This window comes from Primulina eburnea, chromosome 9 (genome assembly GCF_022965805.1).
Source record: "Primulina eburnea isolate SZY01 chromosome 9, ASM2296580v1, whole genome shotgun sequence".
NCBI classification, from domain to species: domain Eukaryota; kingdom Viridiplantae; phylum Streptophyta; class Magnoliopsida; order Lamiales; family Gesneriaceae; genus Primulina; species Primulina eburnea.
This window is the reverse complement of record NC_133109.1, coordinates 23,830,465-23,852,238: the sequence shown is the minus strand read 5'-3', so window position 1 is coordinate 23,852,238 and position 21,774 is coordinate 23,830,465. Positions and strand designations below refer to the sequence as shown.

General features: G+C 37.3%; 2 protein-coding genes across 3 annotated transcripts; both read left to right on the top strand.

The window, feature by feature from the left end:
- The first annotated feature begins 7,132 nt into the window (after positions 1 to 7,132).
- Positions 7,133 to 9,763, top strand: LOC140840816 (uncharacterized). Its single transcript, XM_073207982.1, has 2 exons — positions 7,133 to 8,771; positions 9,363 to 9,763. Exons 1-2 carry the CDS (start codon positions 7,133 to 7,135, stop codon positions 9,761 to 9,763), a joined length of 2,040 nt encoding a protein of 679 aa, XP_073064083.1.
- Positions 9,764 to 16,201: 6,438 nt separating this feature from the next.
- LOC140840458 (uncharacterized) lies at positions 16,202 to 19,612 on the top strand. 2 transcript variants are annotated; one of them, XM_073207644.1, is made up of 5 exons: positions 16,209 to 16,842; positions 16,938 to 17,223; positions 17,390 to 17,573; positions 18,660 to 18,878; positions 18,966 to 19,612. In XM_073207644.1, exons 3-5 carry the CDS (start codon positions 17,466 to 17,468, stop codon positions 19,497 to 19,499), a joined length of 861 nt encoding a protein of 286 aa, XP_073063745.1. In that variant the 5' UTR covers positions 16,209 to 16,842; positions 16,938 to 17,223; positions 17,390 to 17,465; the 3' UTR covers positions 19,500 to 19,612. The 2 variants fall into 2 exon arrangements, 1 of the variants encoding a protein (XP_073063745.1); XR_012119996.1 differs by lacking the exon at positions 17,390 to 17,573 and having other exon boundaries at positions 16,202 to 16,842.
- Positions 19,613 to 21,774: the final 2,162 nt, after the last annotated feature.

The window sequence follows — 21,774 nt, the reverse complement described above, 5'->3', positions numbered from 1 at the left end:
ATTAAACATATTAACATCTTAAAAATCCATAAACATTTAAAATTGACATATTAACATATAAACATCCATAATCATTGAAAATAATCATATTAGCATATAAAACAACATTTAGAGCACTGCCATGACGTTTACTAATTTTTAGGTGTAAAAAGACCGTTTTACCCCTAGACATAAAATTTTCCGTTTTTACATTTTTCTTAATTTAATTGTTTCTTACATGTACCAAATAATTATTTAAGCCTACATGAATTTTTTCATATTTTTATTTAGCTTAAAACGAGGACTTTTAAATAAATCTTTAAATATAATGTATTAATGCGTTTTAATCCCGAATTAAAACAAATCTCAATATAAAATTCCCAAATTGAAAACTTACACTTTTAATAATTATTTAAGCTTAAACCTAATTTTTCATAATTTTATAAAACTTAAAACTAGGATTTTCAATTAACTCGTTAATTAGCATTTCGTGCGGCGATTAAATCCTGAATAAATCCCAAAACTCATTATTTTGATCACAAATTTTTAACATAACCTTTTTATTATTTATTCTACCTTTCCAAGTCATGAGCCACACCCGTGGATCCATGGATTCATTTTTAGTTCTTAAAATCTCGTTTTTGACACATATTCGAACACACCGAGTCATCTCCTAATTTATTCGAGCCACGCCCGAGCCACCTCGAATCAAGACCTAGCCAACCCACCTAGGGACCCTACTGACCAAGCCAAGCCCTGGCTCGAACAAAACACTTCAGGAACTCGACCCCAAGTGCATGCGTGTGTGTGTGTTTGTAGTGTCCATGTTGAATTGGGTTTCCTAGTTGCCTAGGACTCTTCCAGCCGTCTAACCACTAACCCCTCATGACCATAAACTTCCCTGGACCACGCCTAAACCAAGCCCAGACCAAACCAAGCCCCTGGACGTGAGCAGCAAACCACTGAAGCTTGTCAACAACATCTCGCCTATCTTGATGTCATGAGCTTCTCCCCCACGTTTTTGTGTTAAGCTCGAGCCATGTCGAGCCCCCTTGCACCAACTTATGACCAACATCTCTAGGCACCCTCCTGGAGACTTAGAACCCATAGGACTCGAGCCCCAGTTGAAAACCGAAGTCATACATCCCAGCAACACTACTTGGCCGAGAAACCCACTTGCACTATAACTCTTGTTTCTGTTGCTGAGCCTCTAACCATCGAGCCACCCCATGAACCAGCACCCCAAGCACTGTCCTAGGGCCCTAACAACTTGACCTACCCAAGCCCAGAGCCTCCAGGCCGAGCCAACTCTTCCTGCCATGTTGCTGAACCCTGCGCAACTTCCTAGCAGCTTACGGGTTGGAGTCCTAGCTTGCTAGGACTCCTTCCCAGCCTCTTGTCTCAAGTACTACCGTGGCTAGGACTCTTAACTCGACTCATGCCTGATCCTAGCTAGCCCCTGGTTCCAACCGAACCAAGCCCAGCCCCTAAAACATGTGAACCAAACCCCCAAGACAGCAACAGGCTTCCAGCTTTCGTGTTATATTTTGTGCATTGATTGTGGCTTATTTTAGGACGCTAAACTCATGTAAAACAATGTCTAAACATTTCCTGATCATAGCAGCCCCTTTAACACATATAAAACATGATTTAGGAAATTAAAAACACCAATTTAGAACACGTAAGCATGTAGTTACGAAAATTTATCTTGTGTGCTATGTTTTTTTTTCAAAAATCATGCATAAACAAATACTATGGTGTGATGATGTTTTGAAGGAAAGAATAGGCGTGCTTTTACGTATTTTAAGCGCAAAAAACCGTTGAAGATTGCGAAGAACGACCGTGGCTTGATTTTCCTTGCAATATTTGAAAACTTCCTCTTGTTTTTTGATGGTGTGTGACGTGAATTATTGGTGGTGGGGAGAGTTTGGTTATTGGGGGAAAGTGGGAAGTGAAAATTGAAGTGTGGGGAACGTTTTATATTTAATATATACTAATTAAACACTAACAAGGCTTTAGGCCTATCAAGCCAACAATTAGGCCCATTAGTCTTAATTAGGATTTAATTAAAATATTAAATAGTTTTGGTAAAAATAGTTTGTGAATTAAATAGCCGGGTTGTCAAAAAAGTCTGTATTTTTGTTGAAAATCCAACACCGATAAAAATTACGTCCCGACGAATAAAATCACCTCAAAACCCCTTATTTTCAAAAATAAGAAAAATCATCACACATTTTAAATAATTAAAAACGAATAACCATAAAAACATTTTCTATTTTTCAGCCCTCGGTCTCCGTTCCTCGATCGCAAATCGAATAACATTTAAAAATACATTTGTATGCAACAATGTAAAAAAATATATTTTAAACTGCAAATATGTACAACATAATTAATTTATGCAATTAAAACCATTAATTAAAATACAAAAAGAATTTAATAATTGTATGCATGTGGTTCGCGTGGACCTTTAAATTTTCGGGGCTTTACAACGATATTCCTGGAGGCGGCAGAGGCCCTCCACCAACACCACTGCCATTGAATGCAGCTACCCTTGTACTGGAGGGTATGGCTAGAATTTTGGAACAGGCTCCCCGATCTCAGACTTATATATTTGAGCAGTTTAGACGGCTCAACCTGAAGAAGTTCGGGAACCACTGATCCATTATTGGCAGAGGGTTGGATTCGATCCTTGGAGCTACATTTTCAGTACCTAGATATGAGGGATGGCAACTGGGTCAGGTGCGCCGCATATTTGTTGAGAGATGATGCATCCCTCTGGCGGGAGGGAGCAGCACACGGGCTGAACCTGGCTACCCTCACGTGGGATCAGTTCAAGGAGCCATTCTATGGTAAGTGTTTCCCACCTGATGTCAGGGGTCGCCTGATGAGGGAGTTCATGAGTATCCGCTAGGGGGACTCGACTGTGGCTGAGTTCATCCAGAATTTTGCAAGGGCTGTCATTTTTGCCCCTCATTTCTAGAGATGCCGCCCAAAAGCTGTGGCATTTTATGTATGGGCTGAGGCCGAATTTGCGTTGGGATGTGATGCTTATGGGACCGGCTAGCTATGATGAGGCGACTGGGTGTGATTTTCAGGCAGAACATGCCCTGAGGGATATCGATTTTGAAATGCAGCAGAAGAGATCCCAGGCCCAGTCCAACTTCCAGCCCTAAAAGAAGTAGTTTACAGGGCCACTGAGGGGCAACTAAGCCCCAGGGGTAGTTTAGGAGGCCAAGACAACATCAGCCACCTCAGGCACCAGAGGCTCCTAAGCCAGAAGGATGACTGCCATGCAAGCAGTGCAACAAACTTCACTATGGTAAGTGTATGTGGGGCACTTTCAGATGCTTCGTATGCAAGGAAGAAGGCCATAAAGCAGCTGACTGCCAGAGGAATCAGGGCCCCACTACTGGCAGAGCATATGTGATGCATGTCGAGGAGGTTGAGGCGGAGCCAGATTCGACGTTGACCACGGGTAGCCCTTATGTTTACAATTTTAATTTATCGCTTGATTTGCATGGGTTATATGATTTTTGTGAGAATTAATTTTTGAGATTGAGAACACAGAAGGAATTAGGATGCATGCTCTACCTAGTTGGAATTAAGAGTAGAACTGCTTGAATTGGGAATTTTAGGGACCTAAGTGTAATAACCAATAATATGAGAACCTTATTTAAAAACTCGCAATATTAAGGGTCTATTTTAGAATTTTAGAAATTTAATTATTATTTTCGAGAATTTTACGGTTTCAGGGGGCTAAATTTGAAATTTTGAGGGATCAAGAATGCAAATTTCAAAAATTTTGTAGGGGCATAATGTAATTTTCAAATCTTTTAAGGGCTACATTGAAAATTTTGAAATTTTTGGAGGAAATTTGTATTAATTCAGTTAAATTTCGAGGACTTTGGGCTAATTACTGGTAAGAAACTTCTTAAACTTCAACGCGATCAGATTTGATGGTATGTTTTGTCGCAGGAATGATATATATTTCAGGTGTAGCCACACATGCATTGCTAGATTTCAGAAACTCACGATCTTGATGTTTCACAATGGGCTGCCAGGTTAAGGTTGATATGGGCATGATTTGAGGGCTGTCTAGGAGTCCTAGATGGGGTTGGACATGCCTGGAAGGAGGGGAGAAGAGCTGATCGAAACCAAGGGATTTCGATTTGCTAAGGTTCGGTTTGTGGCCTTGTGGGGGTGCAGGCCGCGAGCTGCGTTTGGGTCACGTCTAGAAGTTCTAGGAGGGTTGTGTCGTGGTCCTAGATGGGTGGAGTCACACCTGGTTCATGGGTAAAGGCCGAAGCCAAGCGGCTTGGCCACACAATCGTGGTGCGTGCGTGTGGGGGAGTTTTGTGCATGGCTCGTTAGGGCCGGTCTAGGAGGGTCTTATGGGTTCGGTAAAGGTCCTAGGGTAGTTGGTTAGGGTCGGGTCTGGTCCCTTTGGTTTGGGGCTAGGATCGAAGGAACATGTGTTGGTTAAGGGCTAGGGTTTGGTTGAAAATGTGCAAAAAATTCAGAAGGGTTCCAGGTGTTGCTAAGTGTTCTAAATGGCTTGAATTGGGTGTATAGGGTCTGGTTAGGTGTTATTAATCTATGGTTAAAGTCTGGGAAATTTTTGTTGACTTTCGAGTTGATTCGAGATAAAATCGGGAGTTCGGTCCAAGTTTTAAAACGAATTACAAAATTTAGTCAACATGCTTAAATCTATGTCTAAGAAATGATTAAGGGTGTGGTTTAAGGTGTTATGTTAAGTTTGGATGGGTTCAGGTCGAAATTTTAATGTCTAGGTGTAAAATGGGAAAGTTAGGATTTCAATGGCAAAACGGTCATTTTACACCTAAAAATGTTATGTGTCCTGGCAGAGTCTTGATAACTGTAATGAATGTTAAAAATGTTTGTTTTGAAAGGTTATGGAAATTTATGATGAAAAATGATAAATGCTAAAAGACCTGTTACATGTCTGGTTTAAAAGATAATGATATTGATGCATGTATTTTTATAAAGTGATGGAAATGATGAATATTTTTTTTTGAATGAAGTGGTTTGATTGTGACGGTAAGAAAATGGGGATTCGTGAGGGACAAAGCCCCAGTGGAACCCGTTTTGTAATAGTCCAACCTTTTATTATGTTAATCCTTATGGTTTACTATTATTATGATCATGTTTTATGCTTTACTGGTTGAGATTATGTTGAATGGTTACTGTTTATGGATATCTTTATTTAAATGGTTATTGTTTTGGTATTATGTTCATAGTTGGTGATGATTATGGAAATGATGGGTAGAATAGAAAGTTGACTTGAGCCAAATAGAAAATGGAAGTGCAGAAATGATATGACAAACGTGGCAGTAGTTGTGGTTTTTAGTATAATGTTTTGTATATTGATCCAATTGATGTGAGGTCGCTTCCATTAGAAAGATAAGATATAATGCTATAACTTTCTTATTTTGAGTTTTGTTCAAATCCTTAGGGAAGACGAGCCAAAAGCGGCCCGAAGTGTGTCGTGTGTTTCGTTGTTCCTGCACTGACATATGTTGGGAGAATGTGCATAACGTTTTACTCAGACCCCAAAATGACCTGAAATTTTGGGAGATGCAAGAAAACACATAGGGCTACTACTTTCATGTTGACCACGTTTGCAAATTCGGAAGTTAAAACTGAGGTTTGGGCAGAATGAGGCGCGCCACCGCGCCAGAACTCGCGCCATGGCGCGCGGGGTGATGATTTTTGGGTTTTTGGTAGCAAAGGGCGCGCATATGCGCCGGAAAAGTCGCGCATATGCGCCAGCAGTCTTTATAAAAATTGAAAACACGTTTTTAGGGAATAAAAGGTTTATATATTGCCTTGGATAGGGCTTATTCTTATTTCCACTTCTCCTTGATCGATCAAACCCTTCCTCTCTCAAGTTTCTTCCCTTCAATTCTTCACTCAAAATTTAAGGATCATAGCATATTTCTTAGTTGTTCCTACCTAAATCTTCAAACTTCAAGGTAAGAACTTACTATTCTTGGAGTTTATAAGGGTTTGGAGTATTGAGGGTTAAGTTGGGTTCATGATTCATTGGATTATTGGAGATGATTTATGATTGTGATTGTGATTATTGTTGTAGGATTCATTCAAGCTCATCATAGCCATCATAGTGATTGTGGCGTGTAAGTAGAAACTTCTCCTTATGCTCACATGATAAATATATGTATATAATCCATGTTTTTTGATAATTAGCTCCTTTCATCGGTATATACTTGATTGATATATTGTTATATGTTCATTGTTCAAGTATTTTCATTGGATTCATTGATCAAGGAGCTAATAAACCATTGTGTCCATCAAGTGTTTGGTAAAATGCCTCAATGAAGTTTCCTATGATTAAAGCCAAGGAATGATAGTAATTCATGCATGTCATTGGCCAATCACATGATTCTAAAGTATCTCTCACAGTATTGATATTTATATCAAAGAGATACTTGCCACAGGTCACAGGTCACAGTACTGTCATTTCCTTCCTTTAACTCATGATATTATACCCTTTACATTGATTGGAGATTTATGATTCATTCTTTACCGCCATTGCCACAGCCATGACCTAAGCCAAGCTATGTATATGTAATTGCTATGTACAACTTCTTACTTACTGAGATTATTCTCATTCTAGTTATGTCATGTGATGCAGGTGATAAAAAGGACTGAAATGGATTGTTCAAGGCGGGGGAAGTCATATAAGAGGCCAAGGGAAAGACTTTCTAACATGTCTTTTTTATTAGGGAAGAGTGAACATATATAAAGTTTTAAAAACATCATGTATTTGGTTGAATTTGTTGGCTTGTAGTTACGTGTTGGAGGATATTTTTTGAATGTTCATATATATTAGTATAGATTATGTTTATGATGTAAAGGATATATTGTCCTTTCCATTTTAAATGCTAAGGCTTCCGTATATGTTAATTAGTTAATGTTATTGTCATGGGAGTGGGTTGTTTCAATTGGTATCAGAGCGAAAGTTCTTGGACTGTATATGACTTCTTCTACCTAGGACAATCCGGTATGTTTTCGATCCTGCATCTATTGATTTTAACATTGAGAGTTGATCATATTCCATTGTTATTGATGTATTTTCTTCATATCTATGTTAAAGTGAGCTTACGTGTAGGAAATGCCTCCTAAACGAAAGGTTATTGAAGGGGATGATAGGACCCCTACTACTGATAGGACTACCAACGTTGTAGATGAATTCAGTAAATTAATACAAGAACATGCTAAAGTTCATGGTGAACAAATTCAACAGTTGTTGAGCCTGCATACCTCAACCCAAGGTCATGGTCAAGGAAGAGGACAGGGTAGAGTGGAAAGCAACGAAGGTAGTTCTTATGATGTATTCAGGCGAATGAACCCTACCGAATTTGTTGGTGGTGCTGATCCACTCGTAGCTCTTGAATGGGTTAAATCTTTGAAGGCTATATTTGACTATTTGAAGTTCACTGATCGGGATAGAGTGAGCTGTACTGTGTTTATGCTAGTGAAAGCTGCTCGCATCTGGTGGGAAGCTACCAAAGTGACAGTCAATGTTCGCGAGTTAAAATGGGAAGAGTTCAAAGAGTTATTTTATGCCAAGTACTTTTCAAGAGAAGTTAAAGCGAAGAAAGTCAAAGAATTTCTTGAGTTGAGGCAAGACTCCTTGTCTGTTGCTGAATATACATTGAAATTTGAAGAAGGATGCATGTTTGTTCCATTTATTGCTGAAAATGATAAAGACAAAGGAGAACACTTCCTTCGTGGGTTGAAACCAGAAATTCGAAGGGATGTTCATATGGCCAAGGTGATCACTTATCAAGACATTGTTGAAAGAGCCTTACTTGCCGAGCACGATGAACAAAAAATTGAAAAGGAGCGGCAATTAAGAAGGCAAGCTTTTCAAGCGAGAGGGCAAGGGGCAAGTACTAGTGCTCGAGGTGGTCACAAAGGAAAAGGCAAAATGGAACAACGCAATAAACCTTCTGCGCCTTCTTCAGAGATGGAGCGACCATTATGTCCTAAATGTGGCAAGCCACATAAAAGGGAATGTCTAGTGGGAAGTGGCCGATGTTATAGATGTAAAGAAATGGGGCATACAGCACAGAAATGTCATCTCTCCTCTGATAAAGGAAAAGTTCAAGGCAAAATTTTTACGATGATAAAAGAAGGAGCCAATCCTGATTCTTCAGTCATATCAGGTAATATTCTAATATCTGGCAAGGAAGCACTTACATTGATTGATACTGGTGCAACTCATTCCTTTATGTCTGAAGTATTCATGTATTCCTTACCTCGTGAGCCTACTATCATGCCTTTACAATTCAATATTATATTGCCTTCTGGTGATGAGATTTGTCCTACAAGTATTCTTAAGGCATGTCCAGTACAGATAGGTTCGAGATTGTTGTATACTGATTTTATTGTAATTCCAATGGTTGCTTTCGATGTTATTTTGGGTATGGATTGGTTATACGCTTATCATGCTGTGATCAACTGTGTGGAAAAGACTGTGAGGTTTGTAACTGATGGTCATGAGGGTGATGAATTTATTGGGCTAGGTTCCTCGTTAAGTATTTCCCTTATTTCTTATCTCCAAGCTACGAAATTATTGAATAAGGGTTGTACTGGTTTTCTTGCCTTAGTATCAGATGTGAATAGGTACAGTAATGTGCAATTACAGAATATTGAAGTGGTTCAGGAATATCCTGACGTATTTGCTGATGATGTGCCTAGGTTACCTCCTGATCGAGAGGTAGAATTTGTTATTGAATTGAATCCAGGTACAGCCCCAATTTCTAAAGCTCCATACATAATGGATCCAACTGAAATGAAAGAATTGAAGAATCAATTGCAGGAGCTATTAGATAAAGGGTTTATCCGTCCTAGTTTCTCCCCATGGGGAGCTCCGGTTTTGTTCGTGAAAAAGAAAGATGGATCGTTGAGGTTATGGATTGATTATCGTGAACTCAATAAGGTAACTCTTAAAAATAAATATCCTTTACCTCGAATCGACGATCTTTTTGATCAATTGCAAGGGGCCACTGTATTTTCAAAAATCGATCTTCGATCCGGATATCATCAATTGAAGGTAAAAACGGAGGACATACCAAAGACTGCTTTTAGAACGAGGTATGGCCATTATGAATTTTTGGTGATGTCGTTTGGATTAACTAATGCTCCTTCAGTGTTTATGGATTTGATGAATCGTGTCTTTAAGCCGTATTTGGACGCTTTTGTGATTGTATTTATTGACGACATTTTGATATATTCTACGACACGAGAACTTCATAGGGAGCATTTGAGGATCGTATTAAAGAGATTGAGAGAGAAGCAATTATATGCAAAATTAAAGAAATGTGAGTTTTGGTTAGAGCAAGTGGCGTTTTTAGGCCATATTGTGTCAAAAGGAGGAATGGCAGTCGACCCGTCCAAGATTGAAGCTATTAAGCAATGGTCCATTCCAAAGACAGTTTCAGAGGTACGGAGTTTTCTTGGCTTGGCTGGGTATTACAGAAGATATATAGCAGATTTCTCGAAAATAGCATTACCATTGACGAGCTTGACACGAAAGGCTATCAAATTTGAATGGTCCATAGAATGCCAACAAGCTTTCCAAACTTTGAAAGATAAGTTAACTTCTCCCCCTGTATTAGTACTTCCCTGCGGCACTGAGGATTTTGTTGTGTATACAGATGCTTCAAAGCAGGGGTTAGGTGCTGTGTTGATGCAACGTGGGAAAGTAATCGCTTATGCTTCTCGTCAGCTAAAATAATACGAGAAGAATTATCCCACGCGTGATTTGGAGTTGGCAGCTGTAGTATTCGCCTTGACGATATGGCGGCATTATTTATATGGTGAGAAGTGTGAAATTTTTACAGATCATAAAAGTTTGAGTTATCTGTTTTCGCAGAAAGAATTGAATATGAGGCAGCGGAGGTGGTTGGAACTGGTAAAAGACTATGATTGCACCATTAGCTATCATCCTGGAAAAGCTAATGTCGTTGCAGATGCTTTAAGCCGTAAATCCAGTTATCTATTGGGTTCCATGATTCAGAAACCGTTATTACTCGATTTGCAAAGGAACGAAATAACTCTGATATCTCCAGGTACAGTAGATCAGTTATCTGCACTAGTTCTCCGCTCTACTTTGATTGATTGTATTCTAAAGGAGCAACAATTGGATATTCAGTTATTAGAGTTGAAGAATAAAAATGATTTAACAGGAGTTTCTGAATTTGGTTTGAATCGTGATGGTTTATTGACCTTTCGAGGTAGAATTTGTGTTCCTAGGGGTGATGACATTCGGAAAGATATACTTATTGAAGCTCATACAGCGCCATATTCAGTTCATCCTGACAGTACCAAAATGTATCATGATCTTCGACATCTTTATTGGTGGCCAGCTATGAAGAAAGATATCATGTTATTTATTTCTGAATGTCTAACCTTTCAACAGGTTAAGATTGAACATCAAAGACCTGCTGGAACTTTGAAATCTCTCCTAATACCTCAGTGGAAATGGGAGCATATCGCCATGGACTTCGTAACAGGACTTCCAAGAACACCAAAGGGTTGCAACTCCATCTGGGTGATTGTTGACAGGTTAACTAAGTCGGCTCATTTTCTTCCGATCAAAACGACGTTTACAATGAACCAATATGCTGAAGTCTATGTAGCTGAGATTGTAAGACTTCATGGAATCTCTGTATCAATTGTATCTGATCGTGACCCAAGGTTTACTTCTGAATTCTAGAAAAGTTTGCATAGAGCCTTGGGCACCAAGTTGGCTTTTAGCACAGCATATCATCCTCAGAGTGATGGGCAGTCAGAGAGGGTGATTCAAATTCTTGAAGATATGTTACGAGCATGCACGATTGATTTCACGGGAAGTTGGGATTCTAAGTTGCCTTTGGTGGAATTCACGTATAATAACAGCTACCAGTCTTCAATCGGCATGGCACCCTACGAGGCTTTATATGGAAGAAAGTGCCGATTTCCATTGTACTGGGAAGAGGTAGGTGAAAGGAAGATGTTGGGCCCAGAATTGGTTCAACAAACAACAGATGTTGTGGCATTGATCCAAGAAAGAATGAAGACCGTTCAGTCTAGACAGAAAAGTTACGCTGATGTACGACGACGGCCATTGGCATTCGAGGTTGGTGATCATGTGTTTATTAAAATAGCTCCTCTCAAGGGAGTTATGCGATTTGGAAAGAAAGGTAAACTAAGTCCTCGATACATTGGGCCGTTTGAAATTCTCGACAAGATTGGAGACCGAGCCTATCGTCATGCATTGCCACCAGACTTGGATCGAATGCACAATGTCTTTCATGTGTCGATGCTACGCTAATATCTTCCCAATCCATCTCATGTTCTTCGACATGAATCATAAGATCTTTTACCTAACCTAAGCTACGAAGAAGTACCGGTTCAAATTCTTGATTGCAAGGTAAAAGTATTAAGAAAAAAAGAGATTGGTATAGTAAAAGTTTTATGGCGGAATCATATGACTGAAGAGGCGACTTGGGAACCCGAGGAAGAAATGAAACATCGTTATCCCAATTTATTCAACGGTAAGCAAATTTCGGGGACAAAATTTTATAAGGAGGGGAGATTGTAATAGCCCAACCTTTTCTTATGTTAATCCTTATGGTTTATTATTGTTATGATCATGTTTTATGCTTTGCTGGTTGAGATTATGTTGAATGGTTACTGGTTATGGATATCTTTATTGAAATGGTTATTGTTTTGGTATTATGTTCATAGTTGGTGATGATTATGGAAATGAATAAGTAGAATGAAAGTTGACTTGAGCCAAATAGAAAATGGAAGTACAGAAATGGTATGACAAACGTGGCAGTAGTTGTGGTTTTTAGTATAATTTTTTGTATATTGATCCAATTGATGTGAGGCCGCTTCCATTAGAAAGATAAGATATAAGGCTATAACTTTCTTATTTTGAGTTTTGTTCAAATCCTTAGGGAAGACGAGCTAAAAGCGGCCCGAAGTGTGTCGTGTGTTTCGTTGTTCCTGCACTGACACATGTTGGGAGAATGTGCATAACGTTTTACTCAGACCTCCAAATGACCTGAAATTTTAGGAGATGCAAGAAAACACATAGGTCTACAACTTTCATGTTGACCACTTTTGCAAATTCGGATGTTAAAACTGAGGTTTGGGCAGAATGAGGCGCGCCACCGCGCCAGAACTCGCGCCATGGCGCGCGGGGTGCTGATTTTTAGGTTTTTGGCAGCAAGGGGCGCGCATATGCGCCGGAAAAGTCGCGCATATGCGCCCAGCAGTCTTTATAAAAATTAAAAACACGTTTTTAGGTAATAAAAGGTTTATATATTGCCTTGGATAGGGCTTATTCTTATTTCCACTTCTCCTAGATCGATCAAACCCTTCCTCTCTCAAGTTTCTTCCCTTCAATTCTTCACTCCAAATTTAAGGATCATAGCATATTTCTTAGTTGTTCCTACCCAAATCTTCAAACTTCAAGGTAAGAACTTACTATTCTTGGAGTTTATAAGGGTTTGGAGTATTGAGGGTTAAGTTGGGTTCATGATTCATTGGATTATTGGAGATGATTTATGATTGTGATTGTGATTATTGTTGTAGGATTCATTCAAGCTCATCATAGCCATCATAGTGATTGTGGAGTGTAAGTAGAAACTTCTCCTTATGCTCACATGATAAATATATGTATATAAGCCATGTTTATTGATAATTAGCTCCTTTCATCGGTATATACTTGATTGATATATTGTTATATGTTCATTGTTCAAGTATTTTCATTGGATTCATTGATCAAGGAGCTAATAAACCATTGTGTCCATCAAGTGTTTGGTAAAATGCCTCAATGAAGTTTCCTATGATTAAAGCCAAGGAATGATAGTAATTCATGCATGTCATTGGCCAATCACATGATTCTAAAGTATCTCTCACAGTATTGATATTTATATCAAAGAGATACAGGTCATAGGTCACAGTACTGTCATTTCCTTCCTTTAATTCATGATATTTTACCCTTTACATTGATTGGAGATTTATGATTCATTCTTTACCGCCATTGCCACAGCCATGACCTAAGCCAAGCTATGTATAAATTGCTATGTACAGCTTCTTACTTACTGAGATTATTCTCATTCCAGTTATGTCATGTGATGCAGGTGATAAAAAGGACTGAAATGGATTGTTCAAGGCGGGGGAAGTCATATAAGAGGCCAAGGGAAAGACTTTCTAACATGTCTTTTTTATTAGGAGGAGTGGACATATATAAAGTTTTAAAAACATATGTATTTGGTTGAATTTGTTGGCTTGTAGTTATGTGTTGGAGGATATTTTGTGAATGTTCATATATATTAGTATAGATTATGTTGATGTAAAGGATATATTGTCCTTTCCCTTTTAAATGCTAAGGCTTCCGCATATGGTAATTAGTTAATGTTATTGTCATGGGAGTAGGTTGTTTCACGTTTAAAGGACAAAGCTCCGAGGGAACCCAATACCAGATTTCCATAGGCCATAGCCCAATAACGGAAAAGTGGTTGCTGGTGTCCTCGCCAACTATAGTACAAGGCAAAGAACGAAAAATTAGTTAATGTTACCCCGTCGCCTTGTACCATGGTTATAGCTGAGATTGATCAATCGACCAAAAGATGAAATGATGGTCACAATTAATGAACTGATTTCCACCTAAAAAGGATATGGATATGTATAATGATGGAAAGGAAATATTTAAGGTTATGAAAATGTTCGTGTTAAAATTATTTTATTAATATACTTTTCATTGTTTCATGTAGATATATTTGTATTACTTGTTATTATGATTCAGGCCTGCTGAGTCATTAGACTCATAGGTGTGAATGATGCAGTGATGATTTTTTTGTTGAGATAGGTAGACTTGGTGATTGAACTGGCTGAACTGATGGTGCACTGAAACCCGAGGACCTTTCTAGTTTTCCGCACAGTTGGTGATTTAACAGTACTTTAAATATTTTTATAACTTTTGCATATGAGTGGTTTTTGAGAGAATTTAAGACGTTCATGCTGTTTTGAAAAATGCTAATTTTAGGTTTGGTTGATTGTTTGCGAGTTGATGATTTTCACTGCATTTATTTATTTTAAGATATTAGTTGGTCAGATTATTTTTAATGGTGCAATTGAGAAAAGACAGTGTGTGTGTGTCTATATATATCTATATTATATATAGATATATATAGATATATATATATGGCCGAAGACTTAGGGGATTTTTTTTTAAAAAAGTTTTTTTTCCCAATTTAGAAGTAATGTATAGGTTGGAGACGTTTCAATGTTACATTTATTACTCAAAGATATATCACATCGTTATCGAATTCATTTGCATTGATGATTCTATCGAGATATATGAGTTGAAGGGACCATAATGTATGCTAACCATTACTTAAAGTTCTTGCACGCACTATAATGATACCAAGGGGATATGAGGCGATGCTAGTAGACACTCTCACCATAATCTGATGATTACAATCAGACTTGAGTTATGACGTTCTTGATCAAGTTGTTGATTAAAAGAATGAGGTTATTTAAGGTAAGCCCGAATATGAAAAAATGTTGTTTTTGAATCAAATGATGTAATGAACCCACGACTAGCTATATCTCTGATCATGAAGGGTCACACAAGTATCCGATTCTACGTTCTTGTCAAAATACTCAAGTTCAAGGAGACGAATTTGTCAATTGTAGTTTGATGGATATCAAATTGATTACTTATACAGAAGTTTATATGTAGTTTTCCATATGATGGAAGTTATGAAGCTAGCTTAACAGATAATTAATTGAGAATAGTTGAACTGTCTATTTTAGTGAAGGAGTTCACAAAACTGACACATTCCAAATAGATCAGTGGAAATTTCGTCCTTCGAAATTTTCAGTTATCATTATATAATCTAAATTTGTACCCTCGATAGATCAACGCAGCTGATCATCGATCGAGATTATAATGAGTTCACAATTATTTATTTAGTGAATTTAAAATATACTAATTAAATAATAATGATAGTAGTTGTGACTATTAAATATACATGGTTCTCATCAAATATTTTATGGTGTCTAGAATTTATTAATTAATAAAAAAATTAAATAATATTTACTTAATTTTGCGCACGCACACACACAAATATATGATACATACTACAAGAGTTAAGTCTGTATGATACATAATACATGGTAATTTTATCAAGAGTTGACTCTGTATGATACATATTACAAGAGTTGACTCTGTATGATACATACTACATGGTAATTTTATCAAATATCATTATCAAGAGTTGACTCTGTATGATACATACTACATGGTAATTTTAGTCAATGAAAATAAAAGAATTCTAATGGGACTATGATTATGAATCTTTGTAGCATTGAGTTAGTGTATTTTTATTAATATTTTATCAAATGTTGATAATAAAAGAAATAACCATTAAAATACACAAAATTCTATCCTCGTACACAAAGCAAATTTTGGCCAATTCAAGTTTTTCACAAGAAAATTTTCGTCCAACTTCCACCACCTTGTCGTCCACCCCGTCCGATTTTTGAAATTCTGCCGATCTAGTCTCGATGCAAAATCATTAGATCTCTAGTATAATCTTAAAGATGATCCCACTATCCGATCGTTTACTTTATTAGACGATCAAAAGAATGAGATTTGTTCGAAAAGATTTACAAGAAGAACGAAATTCGTTAATCCCGGATTGGTTTGATGTCCAGCGTTAAATACACAAAGATAAACAGATCTAAACATTATGTGAATGTTTTAAATCATATGACGCTCAAATAAAGTTTTGAACGTCCAAACAAAAATTTTAAGGTAAAAACTTGTGTGAGACGGTCTCACGGATTATATTTTGTGAGACAGATCTATTATTTGGGTCATCCATAAAAAAATATTACTTTTTATGCTAAGATTGTTCCTTTTTATTATGAATATCGCTAGGATTGACCCGTCTCATAAATAAAGATTCGTGAGATCATCTCACAAGATACCTACTCAAATTTTAAAAGATGCGAGAAAACGATACTCCAACTTATTGATTGGGGGAGCAACCGTTTTTCTGCTTTCGAATTAACATTTCAGTTGAATTGTGGTACGCAAGTATGACTGTAATATTAAGATCAAATACAAATTCTATATAAAATGGTGAGTACCAATTCTAGATTTACAATATTTAAATCTTATTGGAGCAAGTGAAGGTCAAGCTATATAACTCTGCGTTGGCGATAATTCAAATTCCTCCTAAACCCCAGAAAAGCAACTCCGATCCTGCTGGCTCAGTTGCATCATTACACTAAACTATGCCCACTGGGACTCGGAGAGAGAGCGTGTCGGCAACTTCAAGAAAAGCCAAATGGCACCCAACGCCGCCGCCTCCGCCCAGTCCCAAGATCCTCAACTTCACCCGCAGCCGTAGAACACGCCGTAAGCAACCGAAGCCAGCCACCGCCCACTACAACCACAACAGCAGCAACCCATCAGTCATGCAGCAAGACTACCTCTTTCCTTCCAATGGGAAGCTGGGGAACCGGTTTGATCAAAAGAATGACACTGAAATTTCGATTGTGTTATTGAACTCGACCTCGAATGCATTAGCAGTCGAGAAGGGAGAACGAGTGGTGGAAAAAGAAGAGGAAGGAGGCTACAATGACGGTGGTGGTTTTATGGAGGTGAAATGGAGGTTTCAAGCAGAAATACTGAGGGCCGAGTGTAATTTCCTGAGAATGGAGAGAGAGTTTGCTCTAAGAAAATTGGAGAGGAACAGAGTAAAGATGGAGAGGACTCTGAGATCAGCTATTCAGACACTCGTCTCTGTACGTTTCATTTCTTCATCCCAGATCCCACCATCTGGTTTTGATTGATCACTGTCTCGAATCAGATTGTGTTTATTTTGTTCTGTTGATTTCAGGGCAAAGAAAAGATTTTTGACGGGAATAAAGCGAAGGCGATGTTGGAGGAGGAGATTGAAGATTTAGAAGAGAAGATCGAGGAGTTGAGAAAGGAGTCAAGAATTAAAGTTAAAAATTGCAGCAACTTTGACAAGAAAGCATGCATTTTGCAGAGCCGGCTCGAGAAATTTGGGAGCTTATGTCTAGAAAGTTGTTCCAAAGAATTGCAATGAACTTGCTGAACCAAGTTTGTCCATCAGTGAGAGCAGAGATTTGAATCCCACAATCAAAAATAATTCCAATGATGTAAGAACACTGTTTCTGGATCATTTTGTTATAATCAATTAATACTTCAGTTATTATCAATTCATATGTTTTCTTGTGTGTACCAAATTATGTGTATGAAAACCTCTTTCAAGAAAACATTCTTGGGGGGTCTGATTTTTTAAAAAAAAATTTAATCAATGTGCAGACGGATACGCTGAGAAAGAAAATGGAGGGATTGTCGAAAGAGGGTGTTGGATAGAGTGGAGGAAGAGTACGTGTCAATGCTTTCTAGCGCAGCCCATAGTTCTGTAGCTAGCTCAGCTTCTGCATCCAAGCGAATAGATTTATGCCCTGAATTCTCGAGTTCCTCCACCAGGCAACTGTATCAGGCAAGATTATGATATCTTCTCAGTTATTTTATAATGTTTTCCATGTTATTTCAGATTGAATATGGTTGTTCCGATTGAGCTTACTGCATCTGTTTACGTTCTAGTTTCTTGGTACATGTATGATACGTTCTAATTTCTTGGTGCATGTATAATGTACTGGTAAAAATGATTAATTCTATGCTTTTGTGGCTTTCTAGTAGATTAAATTTGAAATTTTTGACTATACTTGATCAATATTATATTCGCCGTGTATATATCTTCTTATGCCACATAAGTGAAATATCAAGTAATTGTGTGAGATTTGTGAAAAACACATATTTAGCAAAAGATTTGAAATAAATAGCTTGCTGGATGGTTCGGTTGCTTCACACTGCCCCAAAATCTCACTACCTGAATACAACACTTCAATTAATACTCGTGGACCAATTATCAACTCTAGTATCTGATTCTGTTTCAGATTTCTTTTGTTTCTGTTGTCATTTTATGTTGCTGAGAACATATCCAGTTGAGCCTGAGCGCAAAATCTGACCAAATTTGAAATTTTGGTGGACAGTAAATCTCAGTATCCAAGTGAAAAACTCAGTTTAGATTTTAAAATAACCCAAATAATGCTTGATCTTAATGGCTTTTGCAAGTATCCTGTTCATCTGCAGGGATTGTTTGGCAATGAACGGCCCAGATTACTCCACATGAGTGATCCGGGCCCACTTCCATGTAAAAAAAAAGAAAAAAATTGACTAGGAAAAATCCGAGCCGTTGACTGCCCGCAGGGGTAGGTCGAGTGAACCCATCTGCAGTGGTTTTCATGGCCTATTTAAGGCAGCAAGCGACAGTCTAAGCATAATGCCTTGACACGTACTGTATTGCGTTTATCTCCATGGTTTTGCTAATTATATCCCTGTCTTGGCTTATTCATGACAGCAAATGACCTTGGATCCTCTGGTAAAAGGAGAAGGGTGGGGGCTCTACATTTGAAATATTTGATTCGTATTAATGCAGTCAGTTGTGACTTTTTAGCGCAATGAGAGGGTCCGTTTTCCTACACCCTTCATCATATCCATGTGCTAATAAATGTTCGATAAACAGGAACCAACTTTACAAGATGAGAACAAATGCTCGGGACGATGCAAAGTCATTATTCACAGAATTGTGGAGCAGGTTAGAGCCGAGACTGAGCAGTGGTCACAGATGCAAGAAATGTTGGGTCAGGTAAGAGGAGAAATGGAAGAACTTAGAACATCACGCGATTTCTGGGAAAATCGAGCACTCAGTTCCGATTACGAAATTCAAACATTGAGACACAGTGTAAGGCTCCACGATTCTTGTTCTTTCATCAGGTGTTTCTTGGTTTAACTTCTCATGGTTTACAGTACACACTCTTTCTTCGTCTAGGTGGAAGAATGGAAAGAAAAAGCTCTCAGTTTTCAAAACAAGGCCGGTGAACTTCAACTCAAACTTTTTTCTTTGACAGAGGAGATTGATGATAGAGATACTATGTTACTTCCTCTGAAAAAACAGCTTGAAAACGGAAAAAGGGTTATGACTTATTGTTTGAAGGAGAACCATTGTCCTCATAAATGTGCGGTTGAGAAAGTGGTAAAAGAGCTCAATGATGAGCAAAACAACGAACAAGCACGACACAAAGAGTTGCCACCTCTTTCTTTGGGTAAACACATAGCAAAAGAGAAGAGAATGGTTCTGCGTCGTTTCAGGGAAACTTGCCAATCTAGCAACGTATACAGCGAACAAGAGATCCTAGCTGAGGAAAGAAGAAAGATACACAGAAGAAGAGATGGGATTTTGGCATCAAAACAACCACCGTTGCAAGATATTGGGAATTCTTTACCAGTAACGGGGCAAGTACACCATCGTAAAGACGTTTCTCTTCGCAGCCCTCAAAGTAGCACAATGACAGAGAAGCTTTAAGAAACTATCAGGTTTACCAGTTTTGACAATGAGATGAATTAAGAGTTCTTTGAGAACTTACTCTTAAGTTGTGTTTTCTTGGTGAAGAAATGAAGTAAACGATCTTATGTGCATTCATGATGCCTTGTAATTTCATAAAAGTCTCAGTTTTACGCCAAAAAGTTCAAGTCAGTCTGCCATCAAAAAACTCCTACCATGTCGCCAATCGACATCCTTGTTCACTCCTAGTCTTTTCTTTTCGTTTCCAATTGTATGGTGCTGGATCACGGAAACTGGCATCGAGTGCGTAAATGAAATGAGAAACATGGGAGAAACACGGACACTACAAAAAACCTCGCTATGGTTTTTCTTTAATTCTTTGCACTTTTGAATTTGCCCACATAATTAAAATTACTCACGGTTTTATGATATTATGGTGAATTAGCGACGGTTTAATGAACCGTCGTTGTTAGTAGCGACGTATCAGCAAACCATCGCTAGTAGCAATGAGGTACTTCGTAAATCATCGTAATATTTGGGGATGGTTCTTCATTAATCGTCGCAAATATCGGAGTTTGAGAGAATATTGTGTTGGATCAATTTTATTTATACAAGTTTATATGTGAATAATTATGTGTCGTGAATTGTCTATAAGTTAAGTTCAAAATAAAGTGATCAACTAATTTTTCACGTTATTGGACTTCAATATATTAATATGTTTTGAGTCTTTAATGTGTAGAGACATAAGTATAATTTCTTTTTTTATAATCGATTAAAACAGAAATATCAGAAGATAGTAATAGACATTATCTACATATAGGTCATGGTCTCCAGATCGCACGTAATCATGTTATCTATTCTCTCCCCTATTAAAAAAAATTAATTAAGAAGAGAGAACTAAAGGATTCTCTCAAAGAAAATAGAGCGCGGATATGGAAAATCAAGACACATTCTAAAGAATATAGGATTATGACTTCATCTATATTTTCGCTTAAGTTTTCAGTCAAATTTTCAATGATTTAACATGATAGATTATGTGGTTTGTGGATTTTTGCCATCAAATGATATCAGAGATACTCATGCTTTAAATCATTGAGGTTTTTTTTAAAGTTTCAGACAATATTTGGTATCAGATCTGTACAAGATTTTTTTTTTTAAAATTTTAAGTTATGGTTTCAAATCTAAAAAAATATTTTGGTTGAAAACAAATATTTAAAGTTTCGACTCTGGTAAAGAGATTTTGATTGAAAATTTTAAAGATTCGATATGAGATTTTGATTTTCCGTCCAGTTTTTTTGTTCAAAAAAAAATATTTTAGAGAAAAAGAGAAAATTTGGGCTAAAATTTTTCACCAAAATCGGCCTAGGGTGCACCCAAGAGTGCTCGGACAGTTGCAGGAGCGCAGGGGCACGATTTCGGGGAGCCCTCGTGCGCCGATGACATTCTGGCAATAGCAATCCGTACATTTTTTTTTTAAAATTGTTTTTAACTGTTCAGTTTTATTCGTTTTAAACTTAAATATTCAATTATTCAAATAACGATAATGTTATATGTATTTTAAAATAGATTGATTGAAATATGTGACATCATTTATGTAATTTAATTTTATTTTGAAATATAAAAGAGTTTTGATATATATGATTTATTTGAATATTGATCTTCCCAAAGGAAGACTAATATTTAATATAATTACAGATGCACTATTGGTGATAAAAATGTGATAGCTGTTCGGTTTTTCATTGGATAATAAATCGGTCCAAATGAAGGTTGTTATTTTGACATGATAATTATTATCTGCGTTTGATAGCTGCGCCATGATATCACTTTCAAGTTAATATTTTGTCCATAAAAAAACATTAATGGAGTGCTCGGTATCCTATTCATGGGATTTACATTATTTGAATTTGTTGATAGAATATTTAGTTGATAATGTATATTTGATTTTTGTTCTTTATTCCGATTTGACTCATGCAAATATTTATTATAACATAAATTCTATTCTTATGTTAATTGATTCCAATTTAAATCGTAGCAAGATAATTTATTGATAGTTCTCGGAGTCATTGATTTGGACCTTGCGATAAGCAATGACTCTTCTCCCGCCATCATGGATAATAGTACATTTGATGAAAAGAGGGAGTTTGAAATGTGAGAGAGATCAAATCGCATGTATATGATGATTATGAAGAGGGTCATTCCAGAAACATTCAGGGGCACAATGTCTAGTGATATTGTTACGACTAAGGCTTTCTTTCAGGACCTCGAAAATAGGTTTGCTAAGAGTGAAAAATATGAA